Here is a 21,414-nt window from a genome sequence, read left to right on the forward strand (position 1 = left end):
GATAATAACTTTGAGTCTAACACTGACATGCTGTGTAAGGGCCAGCAACGCCTTTTTTTGTCTCAGACAACTGGCAAAGTTCCAGGTAGAAAGGACCTTGATGAGTCTTTTATAAGTCGTACATAGAGTCTGTCTTAACATTTTCTTTGATTTGCTGGTACGGCAACCTCGGTGTAAAAGTAAAAAATAGCTAGCTAGCTAGAAATAGTGAAAGTGGGCAGTAAGATCACAGGAGTCCAGCAGAGTCTGTCTGATCTGTACAACAGACGTGGCGAGGAAGGCAGAATTCATCCTGTCTGACTGTGCCTACTCCCCTACACCTTGAGTTCCAGGTCTGGCTCCTGGTTTAGATTCCCCACTGTTAAGACTAACAGTCGCAAGCAGTCCTTTACCCCTATGGCCATTGCCCTTTTGAATACAGAGAAGAGGTAGGCAGGCTAGGGATGATGAGGATGTTGAGAATGATGATGGTGATGTTTTTTTGTTTATGTCAGTACATTGACACATTGTTCACGAGATGATCTAAGAAAGCACGGAGCACTTCACTTATTAGGCAACTTTGATTGTTATACTTGTGTACTGCTGCTAATGTCGATCACTAGAAGTCTACTGTATATAATTGGCTGTCAGGCAGATGACTTGATGGAATAGCCCATTGTATTACCTACAACTGTGTCTCATTGTGATCCATGTGGATTCTATTGTTCAATGTTGTTATTTATGCTCCTATGCTGAAAAACAAAGTGTCCCCTGGGACAATAAACTTGAACTTGCCATCTACCCATTCAGTTCACCAACAAAAAAGAACAGGCATATTTTTTGTTTTGTTTTTATTGTCTATATCCATTTTATTATAACTATTATCAAGAACATATTATATAATTTCCTTCAGTAATGAACCTTCTTAGAAAATAATAAATGACATTGGTCTAGGTGACCAGATTGAGTTCAACAGTCATCGGAATAATTCAGAATGGTCTCACCACAGATGGATGCCTAATTCTCATATGAACAGTTAAAGTACCAATAACTTACATTTAGATATTAGAGGCTAGTGAAAGAAATACAAATGTCCACTACAAACATTATCTATAAAGTCAAAATGGATGGAAGTATTAGTACTAACAACCAATCCTAACAATCTTTGATTACTTTAGTAACAACACCCAATCAAAATATTTCAGTTCATCAGACCTGGAGGTTTTCAGTAGCACCCATGGGCTTAAGCTAGACAGCATTTACCCAGCTAAAAGTAAGAAAACTATAGCCTATTATAGCATGCAGTAGCACTTAACATCTGCTTCTTTAGGCTTAGTCAGTACCCTACTAATACAATAAAGTATGTGATTGGTAAATGTTTCACCTTGTTCAGCATTAAGTGTTTCTCAAAGAAAACAAAGGCTCCAAAATACCAGGCAGTCCGTCAGATATCATATGAGTTAAGACAAAAGCAAAAAGTGTGCAAAAAGATGAAATCGTTCAGTTGTGTCCTCGGTAAAACTGTCATCAAAACATTTCCCAATCAATCATTAATGACTTATACTGTTTTTCAATGCTTTCTTACGGCATCAGTGGCATGACTCTTTATGACATAGCTTGATTAAGAGCTACCAGGTGTACAGGCAGTTTGTATACAAAAGAAAAATCTAGAAATACTATTCCTCTGAATTGGTAAATAAGCTTTATTATTAACGTTACATGTACATTATACATCTTTAATTGGAACTATCCAGCATGTCACTGGTCTGAAAAAAACATTGTTCTTCATACTACGATGGAGTCGTAGTAGTTTACTGAAAGAATACATGAAAATCAACATAGTAATAACAAAAAACTTTGTACAGCTTATACAACTTTGGAGATATTTATAGGATGTTGTACGTACAATACAGTTGCATGCCATTTTCTTCAATATTCTGAACTCTTGGCAACACTGGCACTGCCATCTTAAATGTCAGACTTGTCTCGTACAGTTCTGTCACGTGATACATGCAAACTTTATATATTTAAAATAGAAACAAATACACAATAACAAAATATCCACGTTGACTACATTGAATCAGACTTGGCTCCTTAGTCAAGATGGACTGGGTTGAGTTGCGGTCCAGTCTTCCATCCAGCATGGCTGCTCCACACAAACCTCTCAGATATACTCAAAAATCCTTACAATGGACCAGGACCGCATTCTTCTGAAAGGCAGAAAATGTGTGACACACACACACACACAAAATCCACTGCTCTTCTATGCACAAAACACACAATCCTCTTGAGCACATATCTGTCCATCGTCCCCCAACACATACACACACACACACACAGTGCAATTCCAAATTATAAAAAAACAAAAAACAAAAGGGTGGGTATTTCAGAAGTTCACAGTTGCAGCAGGTGTGTGATTGAGGGGTGAAGTCAAGTAGACAAGTTGACGAGCTCGTGGGCCACAAACTGTTTCAAGCGCTCCAGGTACTGTCCGTAGAGCTCCACATCGTTGTGGCCAGCGCCCTCCACCCACAGGGGCTCCACGGGCCTCTGGCAGCGCTCGTACAGCGCCAGGCCGTGGGAAAAGTCGATCACCTCGTCCTCTGTCCCGTGAATCACCAGCACTGGAGAAGTCACCTTGGAGATCTTGTCAATACTTTGGGAGGCGAGTTTAGATGGGCAGACGCACCACACACAAGGGAAAGAACAGAGGAAGGGAACTGTTAGGCAAGTATAATTTCCAAGCAATGATAAACAGATGATGATGATGATGACAGGAATAGGATTTAAAATAACTCAATGTTGTAATTTCAACAGCAGGCAGTTTACCCTTTTAGACTTGTCAACAGCGCAATTCTCTACGGCTGGCACAATTACCGTATTGCCAACGGTTAGGGAAAAAAAAAAAAAAAAAAAAAAAAAGAAAAATCATGGGTACACTCGTGATGGCTGCCTGGTATTGTGAAACAATAATTTCCATGGTAATGTAGAATGTTCATTCAAATTATATTAAAACCTCTTGAGAATCCGACCCCTTTTTCCCCAATTTTCGCCTAAAAAGACATACCCAAATCTAACTGCTCAGGCCCTGGCAAGGATATGCATATTCTTGATACCAATTGAAAGGAAACACTTTGAAGTTTGGGAAATGTGAAATTAATGTACGAGAATATAACGCATTATATCTGGTAAAATATAATACATCATCTTTGAAATGCAAGAGAAAGTCCATAATGTACTATTCCAGGTTAGGCGCAATTTAGATTTTGGTCACTAGATGGCATAAGTGTGTGTGCAAACTTTTAGACTGATTCAATAAACCATTCCATTTCTGTACAAAATGTTGTATCAAGACTGCCCAAATGTGCCCAATTGGTTTATTAATACAATTTCAAGTTCATAACTGTGCACTCTCCTCAAACAATAGCACAGTATTCTTTCACTGTAATAGCTACTGAAAATTGGACAGTGCAGGTAGATTAACAAGAATTTAAGCTTTCTGCCCATATCAGATGTCCTGGGAAATGTTCTTGTTACTACAACCTTATGCTAATCACATTAGCCTACGTTAGCTCAACCGTCCCGTGGGGGGGGACACTGATCCCGTAGAGTGGGTCATGCAATGGAATGTATTTTGTGTAATGTCAATTGAGTTGAATCAACAAACCACAGCACATATTGATGAGTATACTTCCTGCTTTGCTCTATGGGTACACTCGCAATGGCCACCAGTCCACCCATTATGCTGTCATTGACTTAAACGGGGACACCTGTTCTATTCATCCTATTTCTATGGCAGGACATGCAGTCAGGACTGGAGGAGATGAGAAAATGTGTCTTTGTTTTTTAAATACGCACTTTCCCAAAGGTTATTTGAACGGTTATAATGGTGACTATGGTCATTTGGCTGACCAATAAGCGTCATCCAAAATTCCATGACAGTCACAGTCCTACAATTCTCCATAACCTGGCAGCAACCAAGGACCACCAGATGGAGCATTTGAGTTCAGAGTGACTCAAACATGACTGCTTTATCCTCTTGACGCTAGGGGTCAGATTTATTTTTTATTTTTTAAATAATGTTCCCAAGGTAAACTGACTATTTCTCAGGTCCAGATCGTAGAATATGCATATAATTTACAGATTAGGATAGAAAACACTCCAAAGTTTCCAAAACTGTCAAAATATTGTCTGTGAGTATAACAAAACTGATTCTGCAGGCAAAAACCTGAGAAAATCTAACCCGGAAGTGATTAAAAAAAAATAAAGAAATCTGTGTTTCCTGGCCCGTCTTTCTTCCATTTAAAGGGGTATCAACCAGATTCCTTTTCCAATGGCTTCCTCAGGCTGTGACCAGGCTTTAGACATAGTTTCAGGCTTTTATTTTGAAAAATGAGTGAGATTTTTCAAAACTAGTCAGGTGTCCTCTGATTAGTTCCTGCGCGCGAGAGGGGTAGCTCTCCATTTTCTTTTCTCTCTTATTGAATAGGTTACGGTCCGGTTGAAATATTATCGATTATGTTTGTTAAAAACAACCTGAGGATTGATTTATAAAAAACATTTGACATGTTTCTACGAACATTACGGATACTTTTTGGAATTTTTGTCGAACGGAACGAGGCTTTGGTTTTCTGAACATAACGCGCAACCCAAATGGCAAACGTCCGAAGATTATCAAAGGTAAGCGATTAATTTTATTGCTTTTCTGACTTTCGTGACCATGCTAATTTGGGGCTAGCTGTTGTAGCATTGATTGATACACTCACAAAAGCTTGGATTGCTTTCGCTGCAAAGTATATTTTCAAAATCTGACACGATAGGTGGATTAACAACAAGCTAAGCTGTATTTTGGTATATTTCACTTGTGATTGCATGATTATAAATATTTTTTGTAATATTTTGCGCCCTGCAATTCAGCGGTTGTTTAGGAAAATGATCCCGTAAAAGGGATCCGTAGCGCAGAGAAGTTATGCTCTGTGTGTGTGTGTGTCACTCACTTGGGGAAGGCGTCAAAGCAGTAGGTTTTCTTGGTGTCTGGGAAGGCCACTCTCATGCCAGAGGTGAGAGGGGAATGCAGGACGACCGCGGCGCTCTCGTAGCGTGCCGCCAGGTCCACGGAAGGGACCGTACCGATACTCTGACCATACACGATCACAGTCTCTGGCCTAATACCATACCTGGGGGCAGACACAGAACATTATCATCAGCTACACAGCATCAATTACCTGATACTCTGAATAAGGACGATGACAAGGTAGGATGTCGATGATGATGTAGACCAAGAGAAGGATGATGACATAGTTTGTCAGTCAGTCAGTCGGTCACTATTAACAAGATTCCATTACCCCACTCAGGTCAGAAGTGCAGTAGTCAGGAGGGAGCTTAAGTCTAGGATCAGTCGGTGTGGGAGCATTGACGTGTCAATAAGGGGTGTGGTGGGACAAGCAGAAGATACAGATAGAAAAAGAGAGGAGAGGAGAGCGAGAAAGGCATTATTATTATGGAAAATGTGACCAACACAGCCAGTCAGCTGACTTTCCCGGCTATAAACCGCTGCAGGACTGATCACACAAACATCACCAGTTCTACCTAGCCCAGCCTGTACAACACTGACACAAGGGTAGGTCATCCAACTGGTTGGAGAGTGACAGCACAGACATATGATGCGTGGAGGCTCACAGGAGGTCCCAAGTGGTCAAAACCTTCTGATGACAGAGTGGACTAAGTAGGCGCACAGGGCCCATAGGAACTAGACTATATTAAGAACTAGAATTCTCAAATGTGGGTGAGGAATTTTAAATTCAGCCTCTTATTTGCCAGCAACTGTTCTGAGCAGCAGCATTACCTCAAACAGGCTAGCCAGGCTATAGCAGGCTGGCCAAAACCTAACATATGTCAAAACACACTGTGTGTAATGTTTACAACAGTTAATGTAAAACATATGATATAAAGTACAGCCAGGGACTGTAACACTAGTGGATCAGGTGAATGTAAGTGACTTTGTGTGTGTGTGTGTGTGTTGCCAGGCCAACTTAGGGCCAATTTCAGCATGAACTCACTTTACCTCACTGAGCACGCTCCATGGTTATACAAGCTCTCCACTACCCAATCATCAATTTATTCCCTGAGACCAATCCAATCTATAACGCAGAGAGAACGAGGGAGAGAGCAAGAGCAAATGAAAGGGAAGAAATAAGGGAAGAACAGCACCACTGACAGTAGAGGTCAAGAAGGGGGAAGCAGCTAGGCTATAAGATAATTGGGTCTCGTGTTCTATACTGGGTCATATTTTCAACTGAAGAGGACCTGCTGCTACGTACGTTAATAGCACGTTAATCACTGCTCTCTCTCCTGCCCTCAGTCATGTCAGTCGGAACTGAAAATGGAGTTACACTCAATACGACCCATACCATACCAAACCTACTGTGTTGGCTGCCATGGGCACTACTGTGTGTGTGTGTGTGTGTGTGTGTGTGTGTGTGTGTGTGTGTGTGTGTGTGTGTGTGTGTGTGTGTGTGTGTGTGTGTGTGTGTGTGTGTGTGTGTGTATATGCTGAAGGGATCTTCCTTTTGTCTCCAATCAATAATATGATTGATCAGGAAGTTTGTTGTTTTCACTTCCTGGGGCAGAGGCTGCAGTGGGTATCTGTCTGAAACCTCATTGGAAATCTGTTACTAGGCTACCAGTCAATATTAGACTTGGAAGGATTGACTGCTGGAACACGTCCAAGTGAAAAGAAAATGAAACAGCACTATTCTATTTGAGTGGACATCCCTCACAGCAGGTTCCCACTGACAAAACCCAACCCTTTTAGTTCCACAAATAGTGTGCTCTCTGTGTGTGTGTGTGTGTGTGTGTAAAAATGCTGTAAAGCAAGAATGCTTCCTAAAATATACATGTTAATAGTTTATTTATCAATTAACAAAAATGCAAAGTGATTGAACAGAAAAATATACATCAAAACAATATTGGGTGTGACCACCCGTTGCCTTCAAAACAGCATCAATAGGTACTAGGTACACTTGCACACAGTTTGAAGGAACTCGGCAGGTAGGGTGGCCCAAACATCCTGGAGAACTAACCACAGTTCTCCTGTGGATTTAGGCAGCCTCAGGTGCTTCTCTCTCTTCATGTAATCCCAGACAGACTCGATATTGAGATCAGGGTTCTGTGGGGGCCATACCATCACTTCCAGGACTCCTTGTTCTTCTTTACACTGAAGATAGTTCTTAATGACTTTCGCTGTGTGTTTGGGGTCGTTGTCATGCTGCAGAATAAATGTGGGGCCAATCAGATGCCTCCCTGATGGTATTGTATGATGGATAAGTATCTGCCTGTACTTCTCAGCATTGAAGAGACCATTCATTCTGACCAAATCCCCAACTCCATTTGCAGAAATGCAGCCCCAAACTTGTAAGGAACCTCCACCATGCTTCACTGTTGCCTGCAGACACTCATTCGTGTACCCCTCTCCAGCCCTTCAGAGAACAAACTGCCTTCTGCTACAGACAACTCTTTCACATTTTGACTCTTCAGTCCAAAGCAGGTGCCATTTTTCTGCAACCCAGTTCCTGTGTATTCGTGCATAGTTGAGTCGCTTTCCATGTCGAAGGTATGGCTTTTTGGCCGCAAGTCTTCCATAAAGGCCGCTTCTTACCAGACTTCTCCGGAAAGTAGATGGGTGTACCAGGGTCCCACTGTTTTCTGCCAATTCTGAGCTGATGGCACTGCTGGACATCTTCCGATTGCGAAGGGAGTAAACATGATGTGTCTTTCATCTGCTGCAATAAGTTTCCTTGGCCGACCACTGCGTCTACGTTCCTCAAAGTTGCCCGTTTCTTTGTGCTTCTTCAAAAGAGCTTGGACAGCACATCTGGAAACCCCTTGACATTTCTGCCTGGGAGAGACCTTGCTGATGCAGTATAACTACCTTGTGTCTTGTTGCTGTGCTCAGTCTTGTCAGGGTGTATGACTTTTGACAGTAAACGGTCTTCAGCAACCTCACCTGGTTAGCTGAGTTTGGCTGTTCCTCACCCAGTTTTATTCCCCCTGTTCCTCTGTTTCAGTTAATGATTGCATTTCAACCTACATATTAAATTGATGACCATTAGCACCTGTTTAAACAATTATGCCAATCATACACCTGACTATGTGCCAACAAAATCCCTGACTTTGGTCAAGTGTACCTACAAGAATTGATGTTGTTTTGAAGGCAAAGGGTGGTCACCCCAATTATGCATTTAGTTAATTGATAAATATAATCTATTAACATGTCTATTTTTGAAAGCATTCTTACTTTACAGCATTTTTTCACACCTGCCCAAAACTTTTGTACAGTACTGCATGTACCAATAAAGTGTGTCTGCTGACGGTGTGGGACACACCTGCTGACTCACGATTGAGTCACCTGAACACGCAGGTAAGACAGGACCTCCCCCTGCACCAGAACATAGGAACACGAGCGCGTGCAAACACAAACCATTTTCCTCTCTGACATCAACGCAAATGCAACCTAAGCTCACAAACACTTATCATTAAAACAGTATCTTGCTTTAAAACTCACCTCAAAGTAATTGGTCAATTTGAAGAACAAGTTCAACAGGTTGAAACGGAGTGAAAAACATGTTTCAAAGCCTAACAACTAAAACGGACAGCGCTTTCTAAGGTGATGACTAATTCAAAACACCAAATGCATATTAGAGCTTACGCATTAGCATGGGCCTATATATGAGCTGATTAAATACAGATTTCTTTAGACCTGGCTAAAATAAATCATGGATTTATTATGATTGTGTATATTAGACTTTTTAAAATGTAGACGTTCCAAAGGCGCGCATCAATGGCTTGTATGCATGCAGGCCTGGAGATGCTAAACGGGTTTATGATAATTAAGTGTAAATTACCATGATACCGGCAGACTTTTGCATGACAATAACCAGCTGACAACATTTCATGACCTCCACAGCCCCATCTCCAGCCCTCATTTAACTTGCAAGAGAAACACACTCACATAAAACAGACAGCGGCAGGATGCTAAAGGGGAGACATTGAGAGAGAGCTTTTAGATATGATAAATAATTCATGTTCAAAGTCAGTAGGCCCACAGCTTCCTTTCGCACAAGCCAAACACATCTCATATAGACTATGACCTGTAGTCAACCACAGGCAAAACACAGTCATGTAGTGAGTCAAGTCTATCATACCTGTGTCAAAAAAGATGTATGGGTTTCCCCACTCTTTTTATATATTTTTTCAAACTTTTTGCCCTTTGTCTCCAATTTTGTGATATCCAATCGGTAGCCACAGTCTTGTCTCATCGCTGCAACTCCCGTAGTCGAAGGTCGAGAGCCGTGCGTCCTCTGAAACACAACCAAACCAAGCCGCACTGCTTCTTGACACAATGCCCACTTAACCCAGAAGCCAGCCACACCAATGTGTCAGAGGAAACACCGTACACCTGCCGACTGTGTCAGCGTGCATGCGCCCGGCCCGCCACAGCAGTTGCTACAGCGCGATGGGACAAGGACATCCCTGCCGGCCAAACACTCCCCTAACTCGGACGAAGCTGGGCCAATTGTGCGCCGCCCCATTGAGAGACATGTCTCTGGAATTCAAGTCAAACACGGGGCAGTGAAACACAGCACCAAGATGAACCATTTGACTGTTAAATAAAGGAGGCCAGGGCTCCCTGTAGAATGGAGAATAAGATCACATGCTGCGTTGATAATTGGGTCTGGCAGTGGCATGGCTGAGGTAGAATTTTCCCATTGCGCTGATCTGAGGTCTGTGTCTTTTTGCCCTCTTTATGGTTACAAATAAGACTTCTGGGAAGGGTGGATTGATCTTGGATCTGCCATTAGGGTCAGCTTCTATCTTGAGGGTGTCAGTCAGTTTGGCAATTATGGGACAGAAATGACATTGATCTTTGGATTACCAGTGAATGGGTGACAAAGTGGGGCAGAATCTGGCATAGATTTGGGGTGGAATACTATGTGACGTTGGAGACAACAAGCCCTGGCCAGTTGAAAAGGCGCAGGGTTGGAAGCACCCGAATTGGGCACAGAGCTGGGCTATACTAAGCCTTGGGCCAAATTAAAAGTAGCACAGCCTCGTCTCACCTGATAGTGTAAATTAGGCTATAGTCAATCAACATGGACTACAAACCCCACCACCCATGTTGTGCCGTCTCACGGTTCTCCCCTCTGGTTCTGACCAATGGGAGCCGACGCTGGTAGATGGGATGGCAGTAGTGTAACTGTTGATATTGCTTCATTCTTCATACTTAGAGATTTGTTATGGAATTTGCAATGCAAAGAGTCTGTCCCACAGACATCCAAACTATTGTAGCCTTCATGCATGGAAACAGGCAGTGACTCTACTCCTCACTGATGTGCAGTTTAACACTCTGACAGAGAGAAAGCTCTGCTGATCAGTGTCACATTACTGTCTGAAGCCATAAGCCAGATTGTGATGTTGAGGTCAATATTGGCCTCCTGAATATTTTATCCATATCTATGTAGCTACACTGCAGAATTAAATGTGAGCAGAAAATTTGCACACAAAACACCCCTAATAGCTAATGGTAGTGCAGCCATGCAAATCCAGACAACCCACCCAAAGCCACAGTTAATAACAATCCTTCATTTGTTTTTCAGTCTAAAGCAGTTCCGCCACTGGGTTAAAAGCTGAGGGATGGTGCTTGTAGAAATGTAACTATTCTCAAAAAAGGTAACCTACATAAAATGAATCTATGAATGCAAGAACTGAGAGTCCATTATCATTTCAATATATAGGGCTAGTTTCTGTATGTGTCATTCAGGCCAACTAAATTAGCCACATCACATTATGGAACCACTATGCAATCATATTCCCATTCCAATAGTAAGTTGTTGGGGTCTTCATATTTCTCCTGTTTTTTCTAGTATTATATTGTTGTTGATTATTGCATTGTTGGGTTTGAAAGAAAGGCATTTACTTGTGCACGTGACATTAACTTGAAACCTTCCTCAGTTAGTTAATGTGTTGGGCCATGAGAAAACCCCCATATGTTGTATTTATTTTTAAATAGAGGACACACACACACTAGAGGTCGACTGATTAATCGTAATGGCCGATTAATTAGGGCCGATTTCAAGTTTTCATAACAATCGGAAATCTGTATTTTTAGACACCGAGTTGGCCGTTTTTAAAGTTTTTTTTTTACACCTTTATTTATCTAGGCAAGTCAGTTAAGAACACATTTTTATTTACAATGACGGCCTAGGAACGGTGGGTTAACTGCCTTGTTCAGGGGCAGAATGACAGATTTTTACCTTGTTAGCTCGGGGATTCAATCTTGCAACCTTACAGTTAACTAGTCCAACGCTCTAACCACCTGATTACATTGAACTCCACGAGGAGACTGCCTGTTACGCGAATGCAGTAAGCCAAGGTAAGTTGCTAGCTAGCATTAAACTTATCTTATAAAAAACAAACAATCAATCAATCATAATCACTAGTTAACTACACATGGTTGATGATATTACTAGTTTATCTAGCGTGTCCTCCGTTGCATATAATCGATGCGGTGCGTATTCGCGAAAAAGGACTGTCTTGCTCCAATGTGTACCTAACCATAAACATCAATGCCTTTCTTAAAATCAATACACAAGTATATATTTTTAAACCTCCATATTTAGTTAATATTGCCTGCTAACCTAGCTTGTTGCGAACTCTGTGAAGACTATTTCTTCCTAACAAAGACAGCCAACTTCGCCAAACGGGGGATGATTTAACAAAATCGCATTTGCGAAAAAAGCACAATCGTTGCACGACTGTACCTAATCATAAACATCAATGCCTTTCTTAAAATCAATACACAGAATATATATTTTTAAACCTGCATATTTTGCTAAAAGAAATCCAGGTTAGCAGGCAATATTAACCAGGTGAAATTGTGTCACTTCTCTTGCGTTCATTGCACGCAGAGTCAGGGTATATGCAACAGTTTGGGTCGCCTAATTTGCCAGAATTTTACGTAATTATGACATAACATTGAAGGTTGTGCAATGTAACAGGAATATTTAGACTTATGGATGACACCCATTAGATAAAATACGGAACGGTTCCGTATTTCACTGAAAGAATAAACGTCTTGTTTTCGAGATGATAGTTTCCAGATTCAACCATATTAATGACCTAAGGCTTGTATTTCTGTGTGTTATTATGTTATAACTAAGTCTATGATTTGATAGAGCAGTCTGACTGAGCGATGGTAGGCACCAGCAGGCTCGTAAGCATTCATTCAAACAGCACTTTCGTGCGTTTTGCCAGCAGCTCGTCGCTGTGCTTCAAGCATTGAGCTGTTTATGACTTCAAGCCTATCAACTCCTGAGATTAGGCTGGTGTAACCGATGTGAAATGGCTAGCTAGTTAGCGGGGTGCGCGCTAATAGCGTTTCAAACGTCACTCGCTCTGAGACTTGGAGTGGTTGTTCCCCTTTTGTGGAGCGATGGGTAACGCTGCTTCGAGGGTGGCTGTTGTCGATGTGTTCCTAGTTCGAGCCCAGGTAGGGGCGAGGACAGGGACGGAAGCTATACTGTTACACTGGCAATACTAAAGTGCCTATAAGAACATCCAATAGTCAAAAGGTATATGAAATACAAATCGTAGAGAGAAATTGTCCTATAATTCCTATAATAACTACAACCTAAAACTTCTTACCTGGGAATATTGAAGACTCCTGTTAAAAGGAACCACCAGTTTTCATATGTTCTCATGTTCTGAGCAAGGAACTTAAACGTTAGCTTTTTTACATGGCATATATTGCACTTTTACTTTCTTCTCCAACACTTTGTTTTTGCACTATTTAAACCAAATTGAACATGTTTCATTTTATTTGAGACTAAATTGATTTTATTGATGTATTATATAAAGTTAAAATAAGTGTTCAATAAGTATTGTTGTAATTGTTATTATTACAAATAAAAAATCATTATTATTTTATTTATTATATTATATTCTTTTATTAATCGGTATCGGCTTTTTTTGGTCCTCCAATAATCGGTATCGGTGTTGAAAAATCATAATCGGTCGACCTCTAACACACACACACACAAAGGTAGAGCACGACCAATATGCGTTTTTTTGGGTCCGATACAGATTCCGATTTTTGGGGGACAAAACTTACCGACAGTTATATCTGCCAATATACTGTTTTACAGCAGAGAAAATGAAAGTCAATTTTTTTCACAATGAGTTCTCATACACTGTCATCTAAAAAAACAATTGTCCAAGAAATATGCTTCAAATGTTGATTTCTTACATTGTGAAAATGACACATCATGAGAATGGTGTCCAGAGAAGTTTGAGATGACCTCTTTCACCCTATGTGTTGAAAATCAGTCAATGGAATTGTCGCCCGATATCCATTCATTGGTAACAGAGACAGTAGCTGCTTCAAACAGAAATCAGTGTGCAGCATATGAATCAGATTTCCAAAGCAGGGAAGAGGGGGAGGTGATAGAGGACGAAGGGAGGAAGAGAGGAGGAGAGAAATCAGGTCAGTGTGTCCAAGAAACAAAAACTATTGGCTACCATAGCAATAAAATGATTGTGTAATTTACAATCCAATGAAATCATCTGAAGATGTTAATGTTTTTGCTCCTACTCTTCCATCTCTCTCAAACCCCACCCCTACCCCTCTCTAACCCCATCTCTCTCTAACCCCACCCCCACCTCTCTCTAACCACACCCCCACCCCTCTCTAACCACACCCCCACCCCTCTCTAACCACACCCCCACCCCTCTCTAACCACACCCCCAATCCTCTCTAATCCCACCCCATCTCTCTCTAACCCCACCCCCACCCCTCTCTAACCCCATCTCTCTCTAACCCCACCCCCACCCCTCTCTAACCCCATCCCCACCCCTCTCTAACCCCATCCCCACCCCTCTCTAACCTCATCCCCACCCCTCTCTAACCTCATCCCCACCCCTCTCTAACCACACCCCCACCCCTCTCTAACCACACCCCCACCCCTCTCTAACCACCTCTCTCTCTAACCCCACCCCACCTCTCTCTCTAACCCCACCTCTCTCTAACCACACCCCCACCCCTCTCTAACCACACCCCCACCGCTCTCTAACCCCATCGCTCTCTAACCCCACCCCCACCCCTCTCTAACCCCACTCCCACCCCTCTCTAACCCCACCCCCACCCCTCTCTAACCCCACCCCCACCCCTCTCTAACCCCACTCCCATCCCACGACATGCATCCTCCTCTATCGGAGGATAATTCGATCAAGGCTGATTCTGTTGTGCTTTGCCGAAATTTCATTTTAAAGCAGATTTTCTGAAAAGGTCACAGGTGACAGTGCACACGGGTGACAGCACACGCACACACATTTCCACAGGACTGTGGTTGTTTCTTGTGTGTGTGTGTGTGTGTGTGTGTGTGTGTATGCAGAAGGAACAAGTAGGTTAAGACGAGAAAAATGGCACACAACACACACACACACAGGTAATACGTGTAGGAGGGAGATCAGCAACAGAAGAGAATGGCTACTGTCAAACGGATGTGAGATTTGCAAGAGAACCACACAGATGGTAGCAGGCATACATGTTTCTCAGCCCCAGCTACAGTATGTCTGTCTGTATGTAGGCTAGTCCCTGTACGGTAATGGTTTCCTGTTTAACTTTACTCTCAGACCTGTCCCATGGGGGCGAGGGGGCCTACTATATGGAGAAACACTTATTCTAGTCAATGTCATCACAGTTGGCAATTTGGGCCCAAGTAACCTCTGTGTTAGTTACCCTCTTCCTGTTTGTGTATTTGGATGTTCCTTCCTTTCTCTGACTCGTTTGTTTGTCCCTTTGATTTGTTGTCAAGATGCAGGAAATAAGTCTGGAATCACTTTTATTCCCCCCAAAACTGTGCATAAACAATATGTAGCCTAAACATCTCACATACGCTTGGACACACACATAAAAGACTCAGCTGAGAATGAAGGACAGGACAGAGGGGAAGGGGATGGGTAGAATCCATAGAGGAAAGCGCTCTGTGTGTGTGTGTGTGTGTGTGTGTGTGTGTGTGTGTGTGTGTGTGTGTGTGTGTGTGTGTGTGTGTGTGTGTACGGGACCCCACCTGGGACCTAGAGCAGAGCTGCCAGTAAAAGCTGGCAAGAGAAAATAAAACAGGAGAGGGGGAAGTCAGAGGACAAAGGGAGGAGAGAAGCGAGATAGGAGGGAGAGAGAGGAGAGTGTTGGAGACTAGAGGTTACGTGGGGATCAATTCATTGATAAATGGATGGATGGGATGGCCAGAGGAATGGGGAGAGGAACTGATGAACAGAAAACCATTGCCTTGGGGGCGGCCGGGTAGAAGGTTGAGGAGAAAGCATCTAGCCTACACATTTTCAAACACATCATTTAATGTAACAAAAAATAAAATGTTTTCTCCACTTCGCTTTCCAACCAAGAATGTTTAAGCCATGGTGCGAGCTTTAGGTGGAACGATAGTCAGCAACTCTTGGGTAGGACACATCAACGTCACAAACAGCCACTTCTTTGCCATCTCACTCCTCCACCATCACATCTGCCCTCCTCCCTCGTCCCCTTACTCACCGTGTCCTGAGTGCATGCCAGGCGGCGTCCACATCAGCGTACAGGTTCTTCTCAGAGGGTTTCCCCGAGCTGGCCCCGTAGCCTGAGTAGTCGTAGGAGAAGACGTTGCAGTTGATGCGTGAGCCCAGGCCGATGTAGAAGCTGCTCATCTGGCCCAGGTCCACCGCGTTGCCATGTGAGAAGAGGAGTGTGAAGCGGGCGTTGGGTGAGCAGCGGACAAACATGCACGCGATGCGGTTGCCGCGTGAAGTGCGCGTCATGAAGCACTCGATGGCGTCCTTCTCACGCGCTGAGTATTGCCAGTCTGCGCGCTCAGACAGGTGCAGGGTCCAGCGGCTACCGCTCTCATCACACATGAGGGTGTAGGTGGGCTCCGGGGGCAGGAAGGCCAGCTTGGAGGTGATCTTGCTGGGGCATGGAGGGCAGCAGAACAGGCAGCAAAGCTCACTCAGGGACAGGTGGTTCATCCTCAAACACTGCTGGGGGAAGGGGGAATGAGAGGAGACATTACCATTCACTATTACTAATAGGGTATTATTGACATGGCACATTCAATAGCCTACATTAGCTTGATCTCACCAAGACTGAGGACAAATGAAAGAGGGTTTACGGTCTCTTTCCAGCCCGGTGCACAAGCACACCACAGTTATTGACAGCCATTTTGAAAAATATGCTCAGACACACACCGACACACAGCTGTGACTCACGGCAGTCTCGACCACTGATGCATGCCTCCCACAAACAGACCAACAGACTGAGGCACATACGTTAAAGCCTATAACCAGACTTCACTTCAGCTTAATCAGAAACCCCTTATCAGATATAGAGTCTTATCTAAACACGTTGAGGCTAAAAATGTACTTGTGCTTCGTGACTCGACCTCGAGAAAAAGCTATAAAATAGCATTACTGTGTTTAGGTTACTAGGCTGGTGTGGAGCGATTCTCAAAGTTCTCTACCCACCCTGTTAGACATATGGGCAAGTGGGAAATGCACATGAACTCCTCTTAGGCCTGAGCTGGTTTTACATACACTATCGATTCCCTTCTGCATGCATGGCCTCCCTTGACCCCGAGATCATTCGACAGCTATAGCACTGATGAGCATTTATTCTGTCTGCCTCAAAGTGTCAATCCTAGAATCGGTCCATTGCTATATAATGCTTCATTCTATAGCTTGAGGACTCCTGATATCTCCAGGAGTGATAAGTATAATTTTTTGTCTTCATCTGTTGTTGTCTAGTACTGTCTTTTTGCTAGCTAGGGCCATCTACTTTAAGTGCTGCCTGTCTTCCCAGTAGCCTACTTGGTGTGTGAACTAATGACTGCACAGAACTTTCTGTTGATCGTTGACACATCAAATAGGATTAAGGGGCAGGACAATTTGTGACTGTTGTGGTTTAGGTAATCAGTGACATCGTCAAAACTAAGACCGTCGCCGAAACGAAGACGGTTCTGCTGAGTTATTGGAGGAAGGAAAGAGAGGAAGGCTCCACACCACTCTCTCACTTGAGTATCTTACCTAGTTACTTTTAGATCCCATTTTGCTCTTTTGTAGCTTTGGCAACTATGTGTGTGTTTTCTATCCCAGTTCGCTCCTTTCCCTGTAAGTTTTACAGACGCTCCCCACCCCTTGGCTGCAACCCTTCTAATTTAGTGTACCCTGCGCGCAAAACCCATGTGGAATTCCTGGTCTCCGGCAGCGTTTGGAACTGCCTATCTGTGGTCAAGAACGCAGAGTTCATCTTAGCCTATGCTGCCCTTCAGTCCCTAGACTTTTGGTCCTGATGGAGACATGGATCACCCTAGAGAATACTGCTACTCCAGCTGCTCTCGCTTCATCTGGCTAGTTTTCTCTCATAGTCCGAGCGCATCTGGTCATTGCGGTGGTGGCACAGGGCTGCTCATTTCTCCAAAACTGAGATTTTCTATTTTCTCAACTCAAGCTTAACATTGTTGTCATCTATCGCCCACCAAGTGCCCTTAGAGAGTTCCTTAAACTTCTTATGGCTGGGGGAAGTATTGAGAAGCTTGGATGAATAAGGAGCCCAGAGTAAACTGCCTGCTACTCAGTCCCAGAAGTTAAGATATGCATATTATTAGTATATTTGGATAGAAAACACTATGACGTTTCTAAAACGGTTTGAATGATGTCTGTGAGTATAACAGAACTCATATGGCAGGCAAAAACCTGAGAAAAAATCCAACCAGGAAGTGGGAAATCTGAGGTTTGTAGTTTTTCAACTCATCACCTATCGAATATACAGTGGGAATGGGGTCATATTGCACTTCCTAAGGCTTCCACTAGATGTCAACAGCCTTTAGAACCTTGTTTGGTGCTTCTACTGTGAAGGAGGGGGGAATGAGGGCTCTTTGAGTCAGGGGTCTGGCAGAGTGCCATGAGCTGACCAGGCGGGTCCAAGTGAGAGAGTTAGCTTGCGTTCCATTGCATTTTTGAAGACAAAGGAATTCTCCGGTTTAAACATTATTGAAGATTTATGATAAAAACATCCTAAAGATTGATTCTATACATCGTTTGACATGTTTCTACGGACTGTAACAGAACTTTTTGACTTTTCGTCTGCTCGAGCGGCATGAATTTGGATTACTGGGCTAAACGCGCGAACAAAAAGGAGGATTTTGGACATAAATGATGGACTTTATCGAACAAATCAAACATTTATTGTGGAACTGGGATTCCTGGGAGTTTATTCTGATGAAGATCATCAAAGGTAAGTGAATATTTATAATACTATTTCTGACTTTGTTGACTCCACAACATGGCGGATATCTGTATGGTGTGCTTTTTCGGTAAAGCTTTTTTGAAATCTGACACAGTGGTTGCATTAAGGAGAAGTGTATCTATAATTCCATGCATAATAGTTGTATCTTTTATCAATGTTTAGTATGATTATTTCTGTAAATTGATGTGGCTCTCTGCAAAATCACCAGATGTTTTGGAACTACTGAACGTAACGCGCCAAAGTAAACTCAGATTTTTGTATATAAATATGAACTTTATCGAACAAAACATACATGTATTGTGTAACATGAAGTCCTATGAGTGTCATCTGATGAAGATCATCAAAGGTTAGTGATTAATTTTATCTCTATTTCTGCTTTTTGTGACTCCTCTCTTTGGCTGGAAAAATGGCTGTGTTTTTCTGTGACTAGGTGCTGACCTAACATAATCATTGGTGTGCTTTCGTCGTAAAGCCTTTTTGAAATCTGACACTGTGATGGGATTAACAACAAGTTTATCTTTAAAATGAATTGAATTTGGCGCCCTGCACTTTCACTGGCTGTTGTCATATCGATCCCGTTAACGGGATCCCAGCCATAAGAAGATAATGAGCTTGAGCTCATTTCCTGATAATGGCTAACCGCTCTTCGTACTGGGCGACTTCAACCTCTTGATGTCTGCCTTCGACTAATTTCTTTTCATCTTTTTATTTCCCCTCCTTGCCTCTTTTGACCTTACCCATTCCCAGTCCCTTCCCACTCAAAGCAGGCAATACGCATGACCTCATCTCTACTAGATTCTGTTCGGCTAGTAACGTCACGGCAAACCCCCTTCAGGTCTCAGATCACTAAATTGTTTCCTTTTCTGTCTCCTTCTCCAACCCTAGCCACTCAGATTGTCATGCGCCATCACAATCGTTTCTTCCACTCTCCCACTACCCTCTTCTATCCTACCATCTCTCTCTTCAGCTAAATCCTTCTCCCTCCTGTTCCCTGATTCCACCTTTTCGACCCTACTATCCTCATCCTATGACTTGCACTGTCCCCGCCTGCTCCATGGCTAAGTGACTCATTGCAAGCTTACAGAACAGGGCTGCAAGGAGCTGAGAGAAAATGGAGGAAAACTAACCTCACGGCGGACCTATCATCCTTTCACTCCCTACCTTGTCTTCCTCTGTATCCGCTGCTAAAGCCACTTTCTATCACTCTAAATGCCACGTTTTTCCCTCCAACCCTAGAAAACTATTTTCCACCTTCTCCTCCCTTCTTAATCCTCCATCCCCTCACTACTCCCTCTGCAGACAACTTTGTCAACTACTTTGAAAAGAAGGTTGGCGAAAGCCATTCCTCATTCACTCAGCCTATTGAGTCTTCTGATCCTGCTCACACAGAACTACCTTACGCCTTGACCTCTTTCTCCCCTCTCTCGCTCCAGATGAAATCCTGCGACTAGTGAGGTCCGGCCGCCCGACAACCTGCCAGCTCGACCTCATCCCCTCCTCCAGACCATGTCTGGAGACGTTCTCGCATTCCTCATCGCTAACCAATGGCTGTGTCCCCTCTTACTTCAAAATAGCCAGAGGCACTTGTCAAGAAACCAACACTCAACCCCTCTGATGTCAAAAACTACAGACCGGTATCACATATTTATTTTATTTCCAAAACACTTAAGCATGCCGTCTCTGACAAACTCTCTTGCTATCTCGCTCAGAACAATCTTCTTGACCCTAACCAGTCAGGCTTCAAGACTGTTGACTCAACCGAAACTGCTCTTCTCTGTGTCAAGGAGGCTCTACACACTGCCAAAACTGACTTTCTCTCCTAGGGGAAAGAGCATTTTAAATAATCCCACAGCACCTCCCCTAGCACTCACTTGTCTTGTCAATCTTGCAAGCAATCTGGCCATCCAGAATCACAACAGGCTAAGTTCTACCCCATGGACGCGCACACATCTTTTTCATGACTAGTCAGCCAACATCTATAAAAGCAATTCAGATTCTAGGGGACCCCATAACGTTACACATCAGCTAGGGTTTGTTTTAGAGACTATCCAAAAGGCCGGGCTATAGACATCCTGATACATTTAGCTACAACGTTAGTTTACGGTGGTACTGGAGATTTATCAACGCCTGTCAAGTAGTCTGATTAATCAGGCTGTAATACACAATTAATTGGTATATACCGCCTGATTAATCTTTCTAGTCGGGGGTGCTTGCCAGAAATGATTCGTTGCGATTATATATTAACGTTAAAGAAAATAAATCGTAGGGCCACCTTTTCCAGCCTATGATGACTGAAAAGTAAACAGTGGTCGGCAAAGGTACAGCAAACACGTCGTTGTGTTACGGATGTAATCGTTGCTCTGAGTAAAGTAACGGGTCGCCAAACGACCTATGGGAACTCCTTCATTCTTCTTCACGCGACGTGATTGAGATGCATAATATCAAAGATGTTTACGCCACACCCTTAAACGAAAGAGAAGTACTTCCTAACATCCAATAATTTACGTTATTAATGAGCTAATAGTCAATAGAAAATATTTGATAGTAGCTAGCTAGGCTACCCGAAGAGGATCACACACATACCTGGTAATGTTGCGGATTGTAGTTAGTATTTCGATGATTCTGGCGAGTAACTTAGCTAGCTAACTGCCGTAGACAGATAACACGTACAAGTAGTTAACGTTAACCAGGCAGGTTGACTCGAAAATGCCTTAGCTTATCTTCCCTTCGTCCACTCTGGTTAGCAGGGTAACGTTAGCTATGAATCTTCTTGACGTTTACACACGACTACTGTCTACCCAAACCAAGCTACAACTATTTGACACTCAGTCTTGTCCATGTGGTCCAGATATTAACTTAAATGCCTCCATAAGACGTAAGTAAACCAAATATGTTATATAATGTTGACTTCAGTCACAGGTTCAATACTTGTAGCTTAACCACTGTTGCTTGCAGACTGTCTTCTCTACGGAAAACGGAACATAAAAACATCGAAACCGTAGTGACGCCGGTATGATTGAATTGGCTTATAAGAAAGCCAATTAGAAACGACTATTTTCTAACAAAGGCCAATCAGATTGCTCAAGGCG

General features: G+C 43.0%; 1 protein-coding gene across 2 annotated transcripts; it reads right to left on the reverse strand.

The window, feature by feature from the left end:
- Positions 1–1,664: 1,664 nt before the first annotated feature.
- LOC139577060 (alpha/beta hydrolase domain-containing protein 17B) lies at positions 1,665–21,328 on the reverse strand. Of its 2 annotated transcripts, none has more exons than XM_071403813.1 (4): positions 20,909–21,328; positions 15,584–16,059; positions 4,977–5,156; positions 1,665–2,635 (listed from the first exon to the last, which is right to left on the reverse strand). In XM_071403813.1, the coding sequence occupies exons 2-4, from the start codon at positions 16,048–16,050 to the stop codon at positions 2,410–2,412; spliced, it is 873 nt and encodes a 290-aa protein (XP_071259914.1). In that variant the 5' UTR covers positions 16,051–16,059; positions 20,909–21,328; the 3' UTR covers positions 1,665–2,409. The 2 variants fall into 2 exon arrangements, with proteins under 2 accessions (XP_071259914.1, XP_071259913.1); XM_071403812.1 differs by having other exon boundaries at positions 15,584–16,062.
- Positions 21,329–21,414: the final 86 nt, after the last annotated feature.

Source organism: Salvelinus alpinus, chromosome 5 (assembly GCF_045679555.1).
Source record: "Salvelinus alpinus chromosome 5, SLU_Salpinus.1, whole genome shotgun sequence".
Lineage (NCBI taxonomy): Eukaryota > Metazoa > Chordata > Actinopteri > Salmoniformes > Salmonidae > Salvelinus > Salvelinus alpinus.

Coding starts and splice junctions, on each gene's coding strand:
- LOC139577060 (XM_071403813.1), bottom strand. CDS start 16,050: ATGAACCACCTGTCCCTGAGTGAGCTTTGCTGCCTGTTCTGCTGCCCT. Junction 5,157..15,583: donor TGGCATGCACTCAGGACACG/GTGAGTAAGGGG, acceptor GTCTGCCCCCAG/GTATGGTATTAGGCCAGAGA. Junction 2,636..4,976: donor TGCTTTGACGCCTTCCCCAA/GTGAGTGACACA, acceptor CGCCTCCCAAAG/TATTGACAAGATCTCCAAGG.